This window comes from Amphiura filiformis, chromosome 14, assembly GCF_039555335.1.
Source record: "Amphiura filiformis chromosome 14, Afil_fr2py, whole genome shotgun sequence".
NCBI classification, from domain to species: domain Eukaryota; kingdom Metazoa; phylum Echinodermata; class Ophiuroidea; order Amphilepidida; family Amphiuridae; genus Amphiura; species Amphiura filiformis.
The window spans coordinates 31,117,822-31,141,191 of NC_092641.1; the positions used below are offsets into that span (position 1 = coordinate 31,117,822).

Consider the following 23,370-nt stretch of genomic DNA (forward strand, 5'->3'; position numbering starts at 1 on the left):
GGTATTTTATAATATCAAAATATAGATAAATACAATTCTATAAATGGTTATGTTTAACTGAAATAAGGCTACGTCTACTAGCGTTACAATTTTGGAGTTGCGAAGCAAACAGAAACAAAATTGAAATTGAACATTAAAAAAAATACAAAATAAAATTCAACTTCTGCAATTTTGCTTGAGCAAACGCGCAGCATAAATCAAATGCGCGCGGGGAACATGAGGCAAAACTATTATTTTCTTTGACCTTTTTCTCAGCTTCAGTGATTTATATATGAAAAATATAATCAGTTCACATTTTAGGCTACAATAAAATGTACAACTTAACAAAAAATTAAAAAAACTTATCTATTGTACCTTTGATCAGAGATCTATTTGCATTTCTCTTGTATTGTTGATCTATTTCTATTTTTTGTAAATTTTCACGTGATCTCCAGAGCTGATATAACTCTGTGCTTTTCTAAATTATTATGCTGTATTGTGATTTTAAAATAATAATAATAACATTGGTGTTTATATTTTGTATTTTCAAATTTCCGTAAGTTTGTAATTTTGTTTTTCTTAACTTGCTTTTGTATATTGCGCCTTGAACATATTTAGCATCTTATTTTGATGATATGTGTACTCGTTATAAACCATTAAGTTCATTAATAACTTGAAAATACATAATATAAACACCAATGTTGTTATTATTATTATTGCATACTTTAGGAAAGCATAGAGCTGTATCAGCTCTGGAGATCATGTGAAAATTTACAAAAAATAGAAATAGATCAACAATACAAGAGAAATGCAAATAGATCTCTCTCTCCCCCTCTCCAACAATCCCTCTCTCTCTCTCTCGTACTTAATTTCATTCTTATTTAAAAGTTACCAACTTTTCACAAAATTGCTTGAAACTTTCTCAAATTGCCTAAAGTTGCTGAAAACACGCTCAAAAGTGTGTAAAATTGCTGAAAATTGCGCACAGTTCACATTTGCAAGCGTTTTATGGAGCTAACCAAAAGGTAAAGTTTTAACTACTGAGCGAAACTTTTCACAAAATTGCTTGAACTTTCTCAAAATTGCCTAAAGTTGCTGAAAACACGCTCAAAATTTGCAAAATTGCTGACAATTGTGCACAGATCACACTTGCAAGCGTTGTAAGTTTTTATATATTATTTCTGTTTTTTTTTTCTGTGGGAGGTCTGTTCTTTTCCCCCTTTTTATCTTTTTGAAATTATACAAACGACGATTTTTTTCGGTCTTTATGTATTGGTATACATGTACATCATTGTATAATATCTTCACATTTGATTTTGGTTTACTTAACTTGCTTTTGTATTGCGTCTTGAACATCTTGTTTTGATGGTATGTGTACGCGTTATAAATCCATTAAGTTAAGGTAATTATAATATTTCCAAATTAATATCAATTAACTTAATGGATTTATAACGCGTACACATACCACCAAAACAAGATGTTCAAGGCGCAATACAAAAGCAATTGTTAAGAAAAACAAAGCTACAAACTTAAAGAAAATATGAAGATATACAAGGTGTCCCAGAAAAAGGTTACATGTAGAAAATGAACCGCATTTTGTGATGGTAAAACAAAACAATGTCATTTTCTCAGATATAATTTATTCATCCTTCTTGTAACTGCTTGCTAAGTTTCGATTCCATATTTTAAAAGCAACTTAACTTATGAACGCAGGATGACAGGGGTATCAAGAGTGGCTATAACTATCAAAATATCGCGCATCGAATGAACGAAAGGTGAACACAAGCACGGCTTTGTTTTCAGATGTTTTCTTTATTACTTTTTATGTTTCTCTAATTTTTTATATTGTTGACTTGAACTTATTGCACAAAAGAAACATATTGAAAAATTAAATATTGCACACTGAAAATAAATCAGTTCTAGAGCTTTTTGACTCTTGATGGTAACAAATAAAGGAAGATGGTCATTAGAGAAGAACATGTTTTTGGTGAAAGCAGTTCTGCACGCTGCATCTCCTGTCATCAACATAGTGAAATGAATAACGATCTTTTGCATTTATGCCTTCCTTGGATTTTGTTGACTTGAAATCGCTGCTGTTTGTTTTTACTCTTGAAATAAAACTGAACAAGTTTTGTTCTTTGTTTATCAGAATAAAATACTGCATCTGCCATGCTATGGCTGGGACTACTCAAGTGCCCCGCCAAATGCACGGTGGCTGTGACGGTGGTATAATGAACCTCGTGTTGCATTATGTCACGTAAAAAAGCTTGGCCAGGAATGCCTGGAATGCGGGCTAAGTACGTAGGGTGTGAACTTGACATTCACATGGGTGCTAGTAGAGGGTACATAGATTATGACATGAAAAGGATACTTATATTTGTTAACACTAACTTAGATTATTTTCAAAAATCTACATGTAACCTTTTTTTGGGACACCCGGTACAATAATGAAGACCAATACATAAAAACCACAAATATTGTCGTTTATCAGTTTATATAATAAAAAAACCGATACAAAATGAAAAAAGAGAATCCCCCTCCAAAAAAGAAAAAAAACACAGAAATAATACATAAAAACGTGTCACCTCTTTTTATCAGTAACTAAATGAGTTTTGACAATATCCGATTCATTTCGCTCAGTAGTTGCAACTATAGTTTACCTTTGGTTAGCTCCGAGTCCTTAAAACGCTTGCAAATGTGAACTGAATTTTGCAAACTTTTGAGCGTATTTTCAGCAACTGTAGGCAATTTTGAATAAGTTTCAAGCAAGTTTGTGAAAAGTTGGAAACTGTTAAGTGAGAAAGAAATTAAGTGCGAGAGAGAGGGTTGGTTGGAGAGAGGAATGAGATATGGATGGGGAGAGGGAGATGGGAGGAAAGGGGCAGAGGGAGGTAGGAAGGGAGAGAGATAAGAGACTTAGAAGCAAAACAATTAGAAAGCAGATAAAAACTTACAAATAATTACATGTCATACAGATAAATTTATATATAGTACGTTTGAATGAACTTTATAAATCAATCAATCAATCAATGCCGGAAGTCAATGTAAGTACTGCATTTTGAGATAAAGATGTATAGATGATATAATGTTAAGAAATACGCAGATTGTCACAGTTGTTTCCGTAGTGTAGTGGTTATCACGTGCGCCTAACACGCGCAAGGTCCCTGGTTCGAGCCCAGGCGGAAACACTTTCTTGTTAGGCCAAACAAAATAATAGTTTTGTCTCATATCCCATGGGCGTTTGAAATCTAATGCGGTATGCGTTTTTATTTATTTTATTTTTATAATTGAAAAGCGCCAATTTTGGGTATTTTATAATATCAAATTAATTATAGATAAATACAATTCTATATAATGGTTATGTTTAGCTGAAATAAGGCTACGTCTACTAGCGTTACAATTTTGGAGTTAAGAAGCAAACAGAAACAAAATTGAAATTGAACATAAAAAAAATACAAAATAAGATTCAACTTCTGCAATTTTGCTTGAGTAAACGCGCAGCATAAATCAAATGCGCGCGGGGAACATGAGGCAAGACTATTATTTTCTTCCTTTTTCTCAGCTTCCGTGTTTTATACATGAAAAATATAATTAGTTCACACATTTGACCTTAGGCTACAATAAAATGTACAACTTAACAAAAAATAAAAAAACTTATCTATTGTACCTTTGAACTGATTATATTTTTCATGTATAAATCATGTAAGCTGAGAAAAGGGCCAAAGAAAATAATAGTTTTGTCTCATGATCCCCGCGCCCATTTGATTTATGCTGCTCGTTTGCTCAAGCAAAATTGCAGAAGTTGAATTTTATTTTGTATAATTATTTTTTTTTACATTAATGAAATAAGACCGAAAATCGGCTGTAAAATGAATGTTAAATTTCAATTTTGTTTTTGTTTGCTTCTGCAACTCCGAAATTGTAACGCTAGTAGATGTAGCCTTATTTCAGCTAAACATAACCATTATATAGAATTGTATTTACCTATATTTTGATTTGATGAAATACCCAATATTGGCGTTTTTCAATTTATAAAAAAATAAAATAAAAAAACCACATAACGCATTAGATTTCAAACGCCCATGGGACATGAGACAAAACTATTATTTTGTTTGACCTAACAAAAAAATGTTTCCGCCTGGGCTCGAACCAGGGACCTTGCGCGTGTTAGGCGCACGTGATAACCACTACACTACGGAAACTACTGTGTCCAATTTTATATTTGTTTACATTTTATAAGCTACACAACTTAATATCCTAGACAGATTATAAGAGATTATATTGACCATCGATCTCCAAAAGCAGATTACCCTAATCAGAGAAGATGATCAAGTGCGTCGGATCTGTGATGAATCGATCGTGACACTGAAACAAACTTTGAAATAAAGCTTTTACATTTCTCTATCTGTTTTATGTCATTTTGGTGTTTGTCGGATAAGTGTGATTTTGCTATCAACTGCAGATAGCTCAAATTTAAATGCCCGTTGGTTGTCGTTTTTGTCTGCTGAACGAGATAAAGGGTACATACCACAAAAATGCTTTCCAGAGACTTTACGTGCTAAATAGGGTTGCGTTTTGGCCATAAGACGAGTTACGTCCAACTTTGAAATATATATTTGATATCATCTTAACTAGAACAAAATTCTGCATAACATTTTTGAAAATGACTACACATTTTAGGTCCAACTAATTTTTCAAAAAATTAGTGCTATATAAAAAGGCCACATTTTCCTGTGTTTACATCCGACTGCTAACCGCGTTCTGACCTCGTTTGTTCATGCGCATATAATCGTAAATATCACTCAAATTTTCGCATTTTCTTTTCAAATTTGTAGAGATCACATTCACAAGTTCTAGTAAAACACGATTTTCAACACTAAAATTGTTAATATTGTAGAATTTTTATGCAAAGTTTGGGACTATAGGCGTGATAAACTTTTACCGGAAACCGCTTCGCAGGCGGATTTAGTGGTATATGAACCCTAAAGCGATATTTTATAGAATCATGTTACGGGTGTGCTATCTTCTGAAGATCAAATTAAAATTTCAAATGTTGCTACATTTTGTTTTGGTTTATAATTTTAATTGCATGTGGTTTTTTCTTCTACCTACTGAATACTAGTATATATACTCTCTAAATTCCAGGGACTTATTAGAAGGACAAAACCTTGAAAAGACTTAAAATTCAAATCTAATGGATTTAAATTTTACTCTAATAAAGATTTGAATTTTAAGTCTCTGAAAGGTTTTGTCATTCTAACAAGTCTCTTAGACTTATTTTTAAATCTTAGGAATTTAGAGAGTAGCTGAAATAAAATGCAGGCCTATGTTTTCTTTGTCCCCTGCGCGAGATATATATTTTCGAATCGAATTAGGCCTACTGGTGATGATCTACTGATAATCAAATTAAAATTGCAAATGTTGCGACATTTTGTTTTGGTTTAATTTGGGACTATATGCGTTAATTTGGGACTATATGAGATTCTAAATGCTAGGCCTATCTTCAGTAGATAAAGCGAAAAAAATCCTAAAACGCGCATGCACGGTTACTCTGCGCGAATAACAAAAATCGGCATTCAACCTATATGCCGCGCTGTTAAAAAAAAAGGGGGGGTAAAAATAGAGAAACAGGTAGATGCGGAAAGTGATGAGTCTGTAATATCGCTTTAAACTTTCTGATCGGGACTGATGTATTAGAAAGAAAAAACTCGCCGCTACATGATGAAGTAAAAATTTAGAGAAAACGATGTAAAACATTACTTCTAGAGTAGAAAGATGCAATGAATCGGGATGAGATTCTAAATGCTATTTATTTATTAGGCCCGCAATGCTATCTTCAGAAGATAGCCGTTTGCGGGCGCGTTCCGAGAAAATGATGCAGATCGTAAATGATGCATGCCGTAAGTAAAGTGTGCTCGCGCGTGTTCACAGAAGATGATGCATGTCGCAACGGGTGATTTGCAAATCGCACCGTAAATGGTATCTTGGGTAGATAAAAAACAAACAAACAAACAAACAAACAAACAGACAGACAAACAAACATGAAATATTAAAAAAAATATACCAAAATATCTTTCTCGGCATTCGGCCTATATGCCAAGCTATAAGAAAAAAGGGGGACAAAAGAGGGAAAAATAGAGAAACAGGCAGATGATAATCTCTGCTTTGTAAGTGCAATTTTAAATTTTGGTCAGCTTCGTCATTTTTACATTTTTTTATAGCTCTGCAGTCGGCCTAAAGCAGTTTTGCCGTTTCGCGCCGTACTGAATCATCATCTACAACGCGTGCTAGGCAATGTTTGTTTTTTTATTTATTTTTTTTAAATATTATTATTATTATTATTATTATTATTATTATTATTATTATTATTATTATTATTATTATTATTATTATTATTGTTGTTGTTATTTATTTATTTATTATTTATTTATTTATTTATTTATATTCATTTTCGGCTTTTTCAAATTCAAATTGTACACAATAATAGTACCAAAATGGTCCATCAAATGGTTACAATTGGGCCTTCATTTTACAAAAGTTTCTCACTTCTGAGGGGGCCACAATGGCCATAATTTCGATTTTTTACATCACCCTGACTGCCCCCCCTTTCAAAATCGTTCCGCCGCCGATGCTTATCTCTCTCTCTCCCTCTCCCCTCCCCATTTACTCCCATCTCCCCTCCCTTTCTCCTCCCTCTCTCCAACCATCCCTCTCTCTCTCGCATTTAATTTCTTTCTCACTTAAAAGTTACAAACATTTCACAAACTATATAGTTGCTTGAAACTTTCTCAAAATTGCTGAATTAGCTGCAAACACGCTCAAAAGTTTGCAAATGGCTGAAAATTACGCACAGATCACACTTGCAAGTGTTTTATTGGAGCTAACCCAAAGGTAAACTATAGTTTCAAATACTGAGCGAAATGAATCGGATATCCTCAAAACTCATTTAGCCTAGAAGTGATACGTTTTTATGTATTATTTCTGTGGGTTTATTTTTTTCGGGGGAGTTTGTTCTTTTTACTTTCTTTTTATTATATAAACGACAATATTTTTGGTTTTTATGTATTGGTGTTCATCATTGTATATCTTCTCATTTTAAGTTTAAGTTTGTAATCTTAACTTGCTTTTGTATTGCGCCATGAACATCTTGTTTTGATGGTATGTGTACGCGTTAAAATCCATTAAGTTTCAAGTTATCAAGGGATGGTTGGAGAGAGGGAGGAGAGATGGAGGGGGAGATGGAAGGAAAGAGGGAGAGGGGTGGTAGAGGGATAAAGAGAGTGAGAAGCAAAACAATTAGAAAGCAGATAAAAACTTAAAAATAATTACATGTCATACAGATAAACTTATATCGTACGTTTGGATGAACTTTATAAATAAATCAATCAATGCCGGAAATCAATGCAAGTACTGCATTTTGGGATAAAGATGTACAGATAATATAATGTTAAGAAATTGACAGAGTTTTACGGTGGTTTCCGTAGTGTAGTGGTTATCACGTGCGCCTCACACGCGCAAGGTCCCTGATTCGAGCCCAGGCGGAAACATTTTTTTGTTAGGCCATGCAAAATAATAGTTTTGTCTCATGTTCCCATGGGAGTTTGAAATCTAATGCGGTATGCGTTTTTTTGTTTTATTTTTATAATTAAAAAAACGCCAATTTTGGGTATTTTATAATATCAAAATTATTATAGATAAATACAATTCTATAAATGGTTATAATGTTTAGCTGAAATAAGGCTACGTCTACTAGCGTCACAATTTTGGAGTTGTGAAGCAAACAGAAACAAAATTGAAATTGAACATAAAAAAAGTTTTACTTGAGCAAACGGGCAGCATAAATCAAATGCGCGCGGGGAACATGGGGCCAAACTATTATTTTCTTTGACCTTTTGCTCAGCTTCAGTGATTTATACATGAAAAATATAATCTGAGACTATTATAATAGTCTCAGATATAATCAGTTCACATCTTAGGCTACAATAAAATGTACAACTTAACAAAACATAAAAAACTTATCTATTGCACCTTTGATCAGAGATTACATTAATGAAATAAGACCGAAAATCGGCTGTAAAATGAATGTTAAATTTCAATTTTGTTTCTGTTTGCTTCGCAACTCCGAAATTGTAACCCTAGTAGATGCGGGAGTAGATGTAGCCTTATTTCAGCTAAACATAACCAATATATAGAATTGTATTTACTTTGATTTGATGAAATACCCAATATTGGCGTTTTTCAATTTATAAAAATAAAATTAAAAAAACCACATAACGCATTAGATTTCCAACGCCCATGGGACATGAGACAAAACTATTATTTTGTTTGACCTAACAAAAAAATGTTTCCGCCTGGGCTCGAACCAGGGACCTTGCGCGTGTGAGGCGCACGTGATAACCACTACACTACGGAAACAACTGTACCACATATACTATTTGTTAACATTATATCAACTACAAAATTTATCCCAAAATGCAGTTCTTATTGATTGATTGTGTCCAATACTTAATCCGATAAGTGATCGATGAAGATATGATCGTGGAATTAAACCATTGTGATTTATATGGGTGACTTCATTTTTTCTTTGTGATTACGATTTAAAAGAAAACAATAATAATAAAATATTGATAAGACTGCAGGGTATGATTTTTTATTAAAGAAAAATATTTTTTCTATCATAGCTCTAATTAAATGTAAGTTTCTAACATTATTATTATCAAGAAATTACAGAATTGCTCTTTCATAAGCTTCCATAATTAAAATCTTAGACTATGGCTATAAAGGTTTTTAACACGACTAACATAGAGTTGAAATGTGTATGATTTATTTTATATTATAAACATTGTGATTTATTTTATTGTCAAATCAAATTGCAATATATCTTCATATTTTCTTTTTAAGGAATTTTGTTTTTCTTAACTTGCTTTTGTATTGCACCTCGAACATCTTGTTTTGTGTACGCGTTATAAATCCATTAAGTTAATAACTTAAAAATATATTATATAAACACCAATGTTATTATTATTTTTTAAACATCAAAATACAGCATACTTTAGAAAAGCAGAGAGCAATATCAGCTCTGGAGATTATGTGAAAATTTTTAAAAAAATAGAAATAGATCAACAATTGAAGAAATGCAAATAGATCTCTGATCATTGGTAAAATAGATCAGTTTTTTATTTTTAGTTAAGTTGTACTTAGCTTAAGATGTGAACTGATTACGGTATATTTTTCATGCATAAGTCATGGAAGCTGAGAAAAGGGCCAACGAAAATAATAGTTTTGTCTCATGTTCCCCGCGCCCATTTGATTTATGCTGCGAGTTTGCTCAAGCAAAATTGCAGAAGTTGAATTTTATTTTGTATTATTTTTGTGACATTTTAACGAAATTTTAACGAAAATCGGCTGTAAATTCAATGTTCAACTTTCAATTTTATTTCTGTTCGCTTCGCAATTCCGAAATTGGCGTTTTTCAATTTATAAAAATAAAATAAAAAATCGCATACCGCATTTCGCATTAGATTTCAAACTCCCACAGGACATGAGACAAAACTGTTATTTTGTTTGGCCCAAAAAGAAAAAAAGAATTGTTTCCGCCTGGGCTCGAACCAGGGACCTTGCGCGTGTTAGGCGCACGTGATAACCACTACACTACGGAAACCACTGTAACAAGCTTCCTATTTGTTTACATTTCATCAACTACACAACTTTTTATATCCCAAACTGCAGTACATATATTGATTGATTTATAAAGTTTATCTGTATGACATGTAATTATTTAAGTTTTTATCTGCGTTTTAATTGTTTTGCTTCTCACTCTCTTATCTCTCTCCCTCCCTCTCTCCCTCTGCCCCCTTTCCTCCCCTCTCCCTCTCCCCCTGCAGCTCTCCTCCCCCTCTCTCTCTCGCACTTAATTTCTTTCTCACTTAAAAGTTACCAACTTTTCACACAGTTGCTTGAAACTTTCTCAAAATTGCCTAAAGTTGCTGAAAACACGCTCAAAAGTTTGGAAATTGCTGAACATTGTGTACAGATCACAAGCGTTTTATGGAGCTAACCCAAAGGTAAACTATAGTTTCAACTACTGAGCGAAATGAATCGGATATCGTCAAAACTCATAGTAGTTATTGATAAAAAGAGGTGACACGTTTTTATGTATTTCTATTTTTTGGGGGTCTGATCTTTTTTCTTTCTTCTTTATTTTTTTTTTCGAACCAGGGAATTTGCGCGTGTTGTACGCGTTATAAATCCATTAAGTTAAGGGATCTGGAATGAGCGTTTTCAGACATCAGACATATCGAATTGCATTCTGAATACGAAGAATGTCTTTCTGATATCAAATAATTTTCATTCTTTGAAATTCACGCTGTAATACAAATTTTATGATAAATAATTAAAATTTGATATTTTTCACATTTTTGATATATAACAGTCCTCGAAGTAAATTTTATAAATCTAATGACATATTCTTAAAGTGTATGTAGCTGGGAGGAAAAGCCGATGATCAATTGAAAATTTTGACCTTTCATATTGAAGATATGGATTTTTTCCCCAAAAGACCTAATAATTTTTTTTTTTGGTGTCTGGGGAAAAATCCATATCTTCAATACGAAAGGTCAAAATTTTCAATTGATCCTCGGCTTTTCATCCCACCTACATACACTTTAAGTATAAATCATCACATTTAAAAAGTTTACTTCGAGTACTGTTATTTATCAAAAATATTTTTTAATCATTTGCCATAAAATGTGTATTACATTGCGAGTTTCAAAAAATCAAAATTATTTGATATCAGAAGGACATTTTTCGTATTCAGAATGCAATACGACATATATGTCTGATGTTTTCTAATGTCCCATAATAAATACTGTCCAAACGTTCATACCCCTACCCCTTAAGATAATTAATAACTTGAAAATACATAATATAAACACCAATGTTATCAATATGTATCAGCTCTGGAGATCAGTAACGTGAAAATTTACAAAAAAAATTGAAATAGATCAACAATACAAGAGAAATGCAAAAAAAATCTCTGATGAAAGGTACAATAGATAAGTTTCTTATTTTTAGTTAGGATGTACATTTTATTGTAGCCTAAGATGGGAACTGATTATATTTTTCATGTGTAAATCATGGAATTGGAAGCGAAAAAGGCCAAAGAAAATAATAGTTTTGTCTCTGCACGTTCCCCGCGTGCATTTAATTTATGATGCGCGTTTGCTCAAGCAAAATTGCAGTTGAATTTTATTTTGTATTTCTTTTTAACCCGGCTTTTTATATTTTAACGAAATTTCAATTTTGTTTCTGTTCGCTTCGCAACTCCAAAATTGTAATGCAAGATGTAGCCTTATTTCAGCTAAACATAGCCATTAGAATTGTATTTACCTATATTTTGATGATATATAAAATGCCCAAAATTGGAGTTTTTCAATTTATAAAAATAAAATAAAAACCGCATATACAGCATTAGATTTCAAACTCCCATGGGACATGAGACAAAACTATTATTGTTTGGCCTAACAAAAAATATAATTGTTTCCGCCTGGGCTCGAACCAGGGACCTTGCGCGTGTTAGGCGCACGTGATAACCACTACACTACGGAAACCACTGTATCAATTTTTCTATTTTATTACATTTTATCAACTACACAACTTTATATATAAGTACTTTCATTGATTGATTGATTTATAAAGTTCATGCAAGCGTACTATTTATACAAGTTTATCTGTATGACATGTAATGATTTTAAGTTTTTATCTGCTTTTTAATTGTTTTGCTTCTCACTCTCTCATCTCTTTCCCTTTATTTTCTTTGGCTTTTTTCTCAGCTTCCATGAATTGTTGATAAAAAGAGGTGACACGTTTTTATATATTATTTCTGGTGTTGTTTTTTTTTTTTGGGGGGTCTGTTCTTTTTTTCTTTTTTGTCTCTTTTCTTTTTATTATATAAACGACAATATTTTTGGTTTTTATGTATATTGGTGTTCATCATTGTATATCATCATATGTGACGTGTCATGTCAAAAGGAGACACTTTTAAGCAGGTTATCAATTATAAGATCTTTACATATCTTTTTGTTCCACAATGCCGTTTTCCCCAATGAAATCGGACATTCCTAAGCGAAGATATTCGTAAGTTATGGTATCATAAAATTGGAAATTGAGATATCGGCCTTTAAAAATATTATTGACAATGTTGAGAGTAGGAATTACCTTGAAAAATGTCTCAAAAAATACAAGATGCCGGTTATATTCCGGTCTGAAACTATCAAACAATATGTTAAACATTAATAACATCACAAATTCGCAACAAACCCAAATTGTGAAAAAAAAATCACCCCCGGGCAGATTTTTGGCTTTTTCTCCATTTATGATGCTGCCCAAAAGTGTTTTCTTTTAACATGACACGTCATATATTTTCTTTAAGTTTGTTTTTCTTAACTTGTTTTTGTATTGCGCCTATAAATCCATTAAAAAATAATTTGAAAATACATAATATAAGCACCAATGTTATTATTATTATTTTAAGATCTCAATACAGCATACTTAAGAAAAGCAGAGAGCTGTATCAGCTCTGGAGTTCACGTGAAAAATTACACACAAAAAATAGAAATAGATCAACAATACAAGAGAAATGCAAATAGATCTCTGATCAACGGTATATCTGATATAGATATGGTCATGGCGAATAGAAACTAATTTTTCAGACCATCTACCAGAAAAGCCCAGAAAAGATGATTATATAAATAATATAAGAAACGCGTCTTAATAATGCTACGCCCCTTGTTTTACCCCGCCCTTGTAAGAAGGTTTTGATTCAGTAATTGCCACAATAGCATGAATAGCGAATGTTTAGTCATCATCAAATGCATTTTAACTTTCAAAGATGTGAAATACTTTGGGCGGGCCGAGAAAAGTACACCCGATGAATCAAGACCGTTTAAAATAATGTTATGTTTATGGTGCACACATGATATGAAAACATTTTTATTTTCATTTTCTTCATCATCCTGCTCAATAAACATGATAAAAGTACAGCTCAGGTGAAAGTCATTTGATAATTAAATACTTTTGTTTCGATAAATTTTACAAATTGTAAAGTTACCATTTTAGTAGCTACACCATGGTCCAGAAAAGGAAAATTATATTCTGACAAAAAGTGCATTTGCATGCTGTTCATAAACTGAATATTTAATACATAGGCCCTCCCTCATGTTCCGCTAGGTGAGTTCGATTCGATTATCATTATTTTCATCACGATAAGTGCTACACAGTTTTGTAAAGGTCAATACTCTCACTGATTATTATATTTCCGTAACAACTTGCCTAAGTGGACAATACTTCCATTAACTCCACTAACCAACCAATCGCAACAAGCGATAGTAAACTCAATATATTGGTTATTGATTAGTTTACACGCATGCGTGAAACTTTAATAAATGCGGTAGCGGGGTATCCTGACGATGAATTGATGATGATTATGCTTTAGAGATGTTATGGCCCTTACCAACCGTAGCTAAGGGTAAATTGTTTACACCAATGGTAGTAAAAGCATGACCTGGTCTGGACACACCATTGTTATTTCATTGAGTCATACACACACATCGCAGGCCACAACTTCTCTTGTATTATACACATCTTGGGCCAAAAACTTGGAAATATTTCGTTAATTTTATACAATTTTGATGATGATGAAAGTTGATTATGTCTTCCAAAGCTGCTATTCATTGCTGAGGTGATTTTATTATCGTAAAATTGTACCAGTGATTTTCTATCTACTCAGGATATTATTTGCGACTCCATTTTAGATTTGTGCAACAACAACTTAGGTAAGTATTAACATTTTCTTGTACAAATTCGTTATTTTTCTTACCGATTTGTACAATAAAATAGATGTGATTGTAAGATTCATTTCCTCGGGTTTCGATGCTAAAATGACGGTAAATTTAACAATTTATCGCGTGTGCTATCAACATGTTTTGGGTATTCCATGGTATCAAATCCTTCCACGAGTCGAACATGTTGTGTCAACTTTTAGTATTATGGTGATATAGGTTTACTGGAGTTTGGTGTTTTTATTCGTTAGTGGTCACTTTTAATATAAGTTTTACTTTCATCCTATATTTTAAACACTTTATTGGCCAAATATACACTTAATTCTACTACTTTTTATACCACATTGTTTCCAAATTCGGTTCCATTTTGGTTGTTATCAAGGTTGGTATCAAACAAGTTTCCAAACAACAGTTACACATAACCAAAAACTACTGAAAACAAACAATATTCAATTTTATATACATGCATTTAAATGTAAAACACATTAAGGGATGTTAAACCTACATACAATGTAGTTATCAAAATTTGCATGGTACCAAAGATCTTTGATGGTACCATGCCCTTCCAAACAAGTTCAAACAACAACCTTAACAACTGAAAACAACAGTATACTATTGCTAAGTAATTGTTTTTACTGATATTCTTTAAGCAACATCTAACAGATTTCTGAATATTAAAAAATAATAAGTCATATGTCATTATGTCATAGCTAATACATGTATACCATATCTACTCGTGAATTGAACTCATCACTTTGTTTATGTGTGTTGTTGACGTATCACTGACATTGAAACCAACTCAACAGACATGGTCACTTCAACATTGGTATCAATACAAATCGATATCAACAATTAACACCATTTGTTGTTATTTTATCAATAAACAAGTTTCTTTGAAGAAATAATTCAAGTGTTAAACTTTCTATTCAAAAGCATAGATTTTACCCAATCATTGACGTTAATTTGAGATACACATGAATTGTATTACGTATGTTACTAGGAATGCCTAATGCCACACCTGGGAAAAATTGATACGGATTTACTTAGAAGTTGGATCAAGAAAATACAAAATGTGATTTTGAAAGTGATTCTGTCAAAATCTTTCCCAATTACATGAAGTTTTTACTCATATATATTTAACTTGTTTTTTCAATGTGGGATGGTTAACAAATAAAATAGGCCCTACATCAGTTTAATGTAACCTTAAAGTTTGAGTGTCTACTCAAAACATATTTCATAAACAGAAATAAATGTTAGGAAGATACTATTAATAACAATAAATAATTTCTCTCTCACTTTTAGTTTTTTAATTTTAACATCTCTCTTAATTTTTATCATATGTTTGTCGCACATATTTCACTTTTTAGCCACGTGTTATCCAGTCTATACAATAACATTGATGTAAATATCCGTAGCTAAGGACTTGTGTATGATTAAGTGCTTAAAGCTTAATGCAAACCCAAGTGCTTGTCGCAGCGGGGAATCCACAAATGTATTGTGTTCCTGCTTTAACAATGCAAAAGTGGAATTTCTATGGTGAATTGTTATTTTATTATTATAGTAGCAAAGAAGATCATCTTCTCTGATAGTAGTCATAACAGATTTTCATATTTTTGAGACAATTTGATTAGAACATTGACTCATCTCAGACATTGACAATTGATTATCGTTTGATTTGGGGTTTATCATGAATGCGCATTTTCTCATAAAAAGTATATGTTAAAATATTTGACTTAAATGTTTCTGTCACCATTTAAACCAAGAAAATAAAAAACAAAGAGCCTACCGTATTATGTCAAAACAGACATACGTGCCATTTAGGGTGCCTTTGTTGAGGAATTATTAAACAAGCGCGATCCATCCGAATTAGATCGATGTAGATAGGCGTATATAAATTACAATTATGTAATGTTGTTTCTCAATACAAATTACAATAGTCTTTAATTAATGATGTTGCTACTGAGAATTATTGTAATGTTTGTTCTTAAATTAAGATTGTAATACATGACACAATCATGCTGCATTGATTAGTTAATTGAGAATATGTACTTATAATGCTCTATTGTTAAACTGTCGGTTTTGTTGTTACGACATGTATACTATAGCATAGTATACTATAGCATAGTATAGTATAGCATAGTATAATATATACTATAGTTTAGTATAATCAATTGATTTTAAAACTAAAGCAATTCATTAAAATGACAAAATTAGCAAAACCAGTAATTGTAAGGAAAGATCCAAATTTAATTTAACAAACAAAAATTAAAAAGTGCACAATTGAACATCAGATGGAACAAATACCGGTATATTATAAAATAAAGCTAATTTAAATAATGACGAACCACGCATGCATGCTAGCTGTTTTAACTTCATCGGACATTTTAACCCAAAAAACAAAAATTGATCTCAGATCTCCCACTAAGTTCAATCTATATTGTATCATTTACCATGTTGTATACATGTTTGTATAATCACAACGTCAATGTTTAAACCTAAATGATTCAATTTCAATGCCTTAACGATCGCATTTCAAGTTTAACAATGGAAGACGATACTTCAGTAGTCCGGATCGTGGCTATGTTTATGAACAAAATAATCAATGCTCTTTACAATAGAAGTTAAAATCCGTGACACTTTCCACGTACCGAACCAACATTATTTTTGCATTTCGTATTTAAAAAGCGTATTGAAAACAGCAAATTACATTAATTTTTGTTCATCTTATTGCAGATTGTGTTTGACTATTCCCGCAGGAATGGCCTGCAGATTCTTCTATGCCGCTTTCGCGGTTCTTCTTCTTCAAATTATATCAACAACAGGTAAGAATATATTAGAAAGTGTGTTTTTGTTTTTGTGAAAGATCTTGCTAATTTTATTCAACACAAATTATTAGGGCATACTATTGCAAAATTGTCCTATCTTGATACATTCAAAAAGTAAATTATCGGCGCTTCGTGTTGTTAAGTTTACCAATGATCATGACTTTATATGAAACAATTCTGACGAAAAATTTCCCGTCAACTTCTTCTTACTTACGAATATAGAAAATATTAAAGAAATCTAAAAATGTTTAATCATATCTTTTGTTCTTTTTTTTTTCTACACAGTCGATGCACAACAACAAGCTTTCTCCCTCGAACCCTCAGATACCACCGCCACCGAAGGATCCGCCCTAACCCTATTTTGTACCGTCTCAGACCGCGCCGGTATTGTAACCTGGATTAAAGGTGCCAGTACCCCCATTAGTGTCAATGACCGAATTATTGACACTTCTAATACCCGGTTTAGTATTACTGGTGACCTCACAAGCGAGTTTAATCTTCGGATAACCAACGCTAATTTGACCGATGCTGGAGCGTATACTTGCCAAGTTTCTGCTGCTGGTTCTAGTTCGGAGATTGTTTCATCACCTGCAACAGTCACTATATTGAGTAAGTAAAACAAAATACAACAAATAAACAAGCAAACATATAGTTTCACCACTTTGAGTCTCGGCTTTCTAGCTTTGTCCTTCCAAGACAATAAAAACCATAAAAAATATGTAAATTAAATATAAAAAAAACATCGGACAGTCAGCATGCGTTTTAGAACATGAACTGCATAATTCTTGTGACAAAATAACTTAGCAATGCTTCTACCAGTATCATTATTTCTTTATTCATCATCTATAACCACAATATTTATTCCTCTTCCCTCCAGATGTACAGAAGTTCACCAATGAACCCGCAGATACCACAGGCGCAGGTGACAGCACGGTGACTCTCATGTGTCAAGTCAGCAACAAAGAAGGTTTCCTCTCCTGGCGTCGTGACGGCACGGTCATTAGCAACGAGACCAGGATTACCAACAGCAATCCAAGATTCTCCGTTGTTGGAGACAGGGCTGCTGGTGAATACAATCTTCAGATCATCGCAGCACAAGAGTCAGATGAAGGGATCTACGAGTGCTTCGTGACGGCCCATGGGTCTAGTAGATACATTGAATCCAGATCTGCATTTCTCAGTGTTATTAGTAAGTATCATTTACATCGATTTGGGAAATTAATAAAGTCTTGAATGTTTACAATTGGAACTTGCAGTGAATACTTCTCCAGGAGAATAAGAACATCGGTTTGAAACTGTAGACCCATATCAGTATCAATTACAACATAACGTCATACAGCTTTGTATTAACCTCATTACCATCTTTGACCTCTATTCACTCCAGGTTCAGGAAGCCAACGTCTTACCATTGTGCCATCAGATACAATTGCAACAGAAGGAACAACGACGCAAATGAGATGCAAAGTAGCAGATAAAGCTGGTGTCTTATCGTGGTTACAGAATGGTCAAGCAATCAGCTTTGATAGTGCAGTGTCTCTTGCAGATGAAAGGTAAGTATTTTAAGATCTTAATATGTCAAAGGCTTTAACGCTGTCACTCGTCATTTTAGCAAGGGGTTATGGTGGAAGAGAAGCTCTTGTGAAGGCTAATGTGTGACTATCTGACATGAGAGAAAGATTGGGGAAGAGAGAAGGAACGATCTAATAAAGGAGGTATATGTATAAATGTGATTGAAATATAACAAATGAATAATCACACATCTCTATACTGTTTTTTTTTTCATTACAGATATTCTATTGTAGGCAACAATACAGAAGGGGAATTCTATCTTCAAATATCCGACTTGAGTGAAGACGATCAGGGAACTTACCATTGCATTGTGAACGCTGAAGGCAATAATGATGCTATTTCTTCCAGTGGAGCCAATCTCATTATAAGACGTAAGTATTAATGCCTTTATTTTTTCTTATGTGTGACAAGTTTTTCAATTGTTCTTTCCCAAACTGATAAAAATGTTATGCAAAATTTACTGGTCTTACATATTGGTCTTAGCACATAATGATTAGATTCTTTTTTAATTCATCAACAACTTGAACAAAGTGTAAATGATTTAATAAATAAGACACCATAACATCTCTATTTCCTTTCCATCTACAGCGGCCGAATCCCCAGATGCCATCTACCCCCAATGCTTTATGACGCCATCAGGAGATCTCCAAGAAGGTGATAACGTCACACTCTCATGTCTCTCCCGTGGCGGGGCACCCCAGCCAGAACTCTTTTGGTTAAAAGACGGTCAAGACTTCACCAGTAACATGGTGCAGTTCTCCTCGTACACCAGGAATGACGTCAACATAGTACTTAACAATGATCTTATTGGTACAGTTTTTGAATGTCAGGCTACGCATCCAGCTTACAGCTCAACTAAAGTGTGCACTTTGGATCCATTAATCTTTGAATGTAAGTGTCCGGAATTTACTTTAAATCCTAATAATTGTTTTTAGGCGGTTGTTTGGCCAAGAAAACTTTTTCAACCACAGGATAAATTCTGAAATTACCATAATACAAAAACAGAGAAGAACTCCAGATTCATGTGATTACTTTCAATAATTCTTCAATAATAAACAGAATTGACTTGCTGCCTTAATTTCGAAGCTGAGAAAATGACCACTATTGTTTGTAAGAAAGTGTTATTTAAAACATATTTGTAAGTAATTTTCTTTTGTTTTCGCTGTTTCAGTGGTTCCAACAATAAATGTTGAATTAGACACGGATATCCTGAAGATTTTAGAGAAGGAGGCTGGTAGTGTTATCTGTTCGGCTACTGGAGACCCTACCATTCTTGGATATGCTTGGTACTACAATGGTGTCGAGATCATTGACTCTGATCAAAGGTAATTTATCATCATTTATGTATAATAATTATTCATGTCATTAATGTATAGAGGTTAACTTGCTTTCGATTTTTCTTTTAAACATGTTTGTCTATAAACTTAGTTTCGGAAGTTTATTCACACCATTTGCTATAGGTTTATTTACTATTAACCCGTTTATATTTATCATTGAACAGGTTTGTGATCGAGACATCAGGTTCATCCCAGTCAACGCTTACCATAACATCAGCATCTCTTAGTATGGATGAGTCAGTCATCTCATGTGAGGCAAGAAACCGTATTGATGCGGCATCTGTGTATACCGTTGTGAGAATAGAAGGTAAGGAATGCTTCCTTCCAACATATCTAATTCGAATTAAAATGTCGCTGTTTTCAATGTAGTTCAATGAAGTTCAAAATATAAATAGATGGCCGTATGGAGAGATTCCAAAATAAATTTCTCTCGCTCACTTCCTTCAAGTTTCTCTCTGCTTCTTTCTGTTTTCTCTCCCGTCCTCCTCCCCCCCGGCCCACCCCATCCACTCCTCTTTCTCCTTTCTCAGTCATCTCCCTCTTTCCTATGCATCCTAATTTTCTCTCCCTCGCTTAGCATGCACGTGCGTGTTTTTTGTGTGTTACTGTGTTAGTGCTTAAAACGGTAAAACTATGTTGATTGCTCGCTTGTTTATGTTTTTGTGGCGCCCTCTACGGAGGCGCCACAATATAGGCATGACTTTGTGAAACGCTTCTAATTTCACTCTTGCTAGATTTACTTCGCAATTGTTTTGCTAAAATTATGTCCAGCAGCCAGCTCATAAATAAAACCACAATTTGCTTGGATTTTATTTTATTATTGTTTTCTGATATGCACGGGATAAAATGGTGAGCGTATATTCTTTGTTTAAAATACAAAATTAGGATTTATAAAAACACCAAATAAATCCTGACCTTTGTATGCGTTCAACCAGTTTACCGTGTGCCTTAAAACCCGATAGACGGTGACATTTGACATACACTAGGATACACATACACTAGGATCCACAACATGCTCATCTATCATGGGAACAGTCCTTGAAAATTTGGGTACACAAACTCATACTCTGCAACTTGAGGTCAAATTTTGCACTATGATTATGTAATTGAGGTTATTGGACTATGCCATTGGGATGAGACTCTTGTGGTCCATAGTGATAAGATCAATTAACGAGGCCTCAATAAACTGATGGATTTTGTTTGCTAATTACCATAGAATCTATATAGCGAAGTTATTGACATGGAGGTAGTACTAGCTACTACCTCCATGATTGGGATTAAGTAAATAACTAAATCCTGTTATCTACCCAGCAATGTTTGCTTATCTTAATAATTGTAACAAACTGTAGTGTAATATAAAATGGTACAAGACCAATGAAGACAGAAAAGGCAAACAGAGAGAAATTTAGAGTTTTAAATTAGAGAGTTGACAGGAAGTTGTAAGAGTTAAATTGTTATGGATATGATTGGTGTAAGCGCGAAAATGTTGAATGTCAGATCAAAGTCATCCGAGGTGAATTAAGTAATGTCAATCACAAATTGTTACAGGTCATTTGAGGTGGACTAAGTTTATATTTGGATTGTCAGAACACCTTCCCCAATCAAACACATTTCTCTTGCATTTGATCATCTTCTATTCTTTTTTAGAAAAATCATTATAATACCAGATCTACACACCATGGAATTCACCATATCACGTCCAAGTTCACATTGGGCGCCACATTCCTTTTTAAAGGAATTTTTATTATATATCAGGAGAATTAAAAACTATTTTAATCTGAGTTAGTTAATTGAAAGTATAACAATATTATTTATAGAATGGAGAACATGACATTAATGCTGTTTTTATGTGTTTATTTTATGTTTTACAGAGGATAACCTTTTCACCTATATTCTTGCTGTTCTGGCACTCGTCGGTTTCTTTGTGTTATGTGTGATCATCATCCCGTGTATATTCTACTACTGCTGGAAGAAACAGAACAAGTTAAACAAAAGTAAGTTGAATAATTAATCATTAATTAACCTTAATTAGTTAATTATGAGTATTAAGAATTGACGCGGATCTTGATAGCTTTATTTCTACTTAAATAATACATGGAAAGAAAAACGTAATGAAAAAAAGTATGCACGATGTGCCAAAAATAGTAGGTTTGGGTTTAATTTCATATTTAAGTAAATATCCTATATAAATAAATATTTCGTATTTAAATGACATCCAGCCTAATTTATTATTTGTCTCTCCATTTTCTTTCTACAGTTCGACCGCATGATGATTCCGAATCTGTTTCCAGCGTCAGCAAGCTTGTACAACAAAACTACTTCACCGAGGAAGAGACGCGAGCCATGCCCAACGGCAGCGCCAAGAAGAAGCCCAAAAAAGGATCCACGGTCATCTCTCACGAATCGGAAGGCAAGATGGGTGTTCCCCCAACAGTGGTGCTCCGTGGTGGAAAACGCGGTAGTATACGCAGCTCAAAACCTGGCAGCGCAAGACGGGTGTCTGCTTTCCAAGATCTGTATCCTCCAGAACCGGCAATGTCTCCTGTCATGATGAATGGTAAAAAAGCAAGTTATGATGTCACGACTGGAAAGTTAATGCGAAATGGAAGTATTTTAAGCAGTAAAAGTTTGGCGTATGCCAATAACTCTTATGGAAGTAGAAGAACTTCATTTGCGCCCTCATTGGCAAATGGTGCGCCCCCAGGAAAACAAATTGATGAGAGGAAAGCAAGAGAACTTGAAAATATGAGAAGTCTCGCTAACATTAATGCTGGATTTGATATAAATAAGGAAAGAAGGACTAAGAAACATAGATCGAAAGATGAGAAGAAACACAAGCACAAGCATAGGGAGCATAAGCATGATAAGGTGAGTTTCTAAACCATTTCAGTATTGGGTTATTCCAGTTGAAATCCATACATTGAAGACATTGCCTTAACCTCCGACAAAGGGAGTGTGAATTTCAAATGGGGTAACCTGAATAGGTGACTCTTATTTGAAATTTACACCCCCCTGTGTGGGAGATTAAGGTCATGTCTTCCATTGGGGATGTAAGGATTTCAACTGGATTAGCTCAATATGATTCTTTAAAGAATTATAATATTAAATCTCTTTTTCACATCTTATTTCGAAGGCCTTTGCATTCATATCATAACAAATAATTTCTTTGGAGTGAACAGTAGGAAAAGAGGTTTAGCTTTTAAAAAACCAAAATGTATACACTTAATTTCAAGAATGGATGGAATACCTTTATATTTTGAAGATATTGCATGTATTTTGACTGTTTCTAAATGGTCTTCAAACATGATAGAACTCTGAAGTAGAAACATTCAACATAGCAAAATTCCTTTGTTCAATGACTATAGTTCTAAACTTTTAAACCAAATGCAAAAATATTTCAGTCTGAAGAAAGATGGTAGCCATCAGAAAATTCCGAGGTATATAATAATTTCTTGCGTTTGGATCAAAAGTGTTAAACTTTAACAACATCCAACATAGTTTATCATGACAGTGGTAGGTTTTGGCACTTGATTGCACTACATTTTTATTATTCAAAAGCTGACATGTCTTTGTATTATACTTAATATTTTCTACTTTTCTATCTTTTATGTTACAGAAATCAAAAGACCACAAAGACAAGAAGAGCAAGCATAGGAAAGACAAGCACTGAATGAGCAACTTGTGGGGATTTTCTTCAAGTATTATATAAAAGACAATTGGATATAATATTGGATGATGATAAACTTATCTCAAACTCCAAAAGTTGCTGGCGACTTCTGGCTGGAATGTATGGCAAAGGATGGACACTATAGCTTGGAGCCA

General features: G+C 33.4%; 1 protein-coding gene and 6 non-coding genes across 7 annotated transcripts; 3 read left to right on the top strand and 4 right to left on the bottom strand.

Moving 5' to 3' along the window:
- Positions 1-3,094: 3,094 nt before the first annotated feature.
- Trnav-aac (transfer RNA valine (anticodon AAC)) lies at positions 3,095-3,167 on the top strand. The gene has a single exon. It is a non-coding gene; the product is annotated as a tRNA-Val (tRNA).
- Positions 3,168-4,108: 941 nt separating this feature from the next.
- Positions 4,109-4,181, bottom strand: Trnav-aac (transfer RNA valine (anticodon AAC)). The gene has a single exon. It is a non-coding gene; the product is annotated as a tRNA-Val (tRNA).
- Positions 4,182-7,453: 3,272 nt separating this feature from the next.
- Positions 7,454-7,526, top strand: Trnav-cac (transfer RNA valine (anticodon CAC)). The gene has a single exon. It is a non-coding gene; the product is annotated as a tRNA-Val (tRNA).
- Positions 7,527-8,321: 795 nt separating this feature from the next.
- Trnav-cac (transfer RNA valine (anticodon CAC)) lies at positions 8,322-8,394 on the bottom strand. The gene has a single exon. It is a non-coding gene; the product is annotated as a tRNA-Val (tRNA).
- Positions 8,395-9,567: 1,173 nt separating this feature from the next.
- Trnav-aac (transfer RNA valine (anticodon AAC)) lies at positions 9,568-9,640 on the bottom strand. Its single transcript has one exon. It is a non-coding gene; the product is annotated as a tRNA-Val (tRNA).
- Positions 9,641-11,515: 1,875 nt separating this feature from the next.
- On the bottom strand, positions 11,516-11,588 carry Trnav-aac (transfer RNA valine (anticodon AAC)). Its single transcript has one exon. It is a non-coding gene; the product is annotated as a tRNA-Val (tRNA).
- Positions 11,589-13,474: 1,886 nt separating this feature from the next.
- LOC140169955 (protein sax-3-like) lies at positions 13,475-23,370 on the top strand. The gene is made up of 12 exons (XM_072193265.1): positions 13,475-13,811; positions 16,551-16,639; positions 16,928-17,251; positions 17,520-17,831; positions 18,027-18,192; positions 18,431-18,582; positions 18,800-19,102; positions 19,383-19,536; positions 19,713-19,855; positions 21,420-21,542; positions 21,806-22,416; positions 23,165-23,370. Exons 2-12 carry the CDS (start codon positions 16,576-16,578, stop codon positions 23,216-23,218), a joined length of 2,406 nt encoding a protein of 801 aa, XP_072049366.1. The 5' UTR covers positions 13,475-13,811; positions 16,551-16,575; the 3' UTR covers positions 23,219-23,370.

What these genes read in the sequence shown, in the direction of transcription:
- LOC140169955 (XM_072193265.1), top strand. Translation starts at nt 16,576, where the DNA reads ATGGCCTGCAGATTCTTCTATGCCGCTTTCGCGGTTCTTCTTCTTCAA. An exon ending in TGCAACAGTCACTATATTGA is followed by an intron (nt 17,252 to 17,519) that starts GTAAGTAAAACA and finishes TCTTCCCTCCAG; the next exon opens with ATGTACAGAAGTTCACCAAT. An exon ending in AGCCAATCTCATTATAAGAC is followed by an intron (nt 18,583 to 18,799) that starts GTAAGTATTAAT and finishes TTCCATCTACAG; the next exon opens with CGGCCGAATCCCCAGATGCC.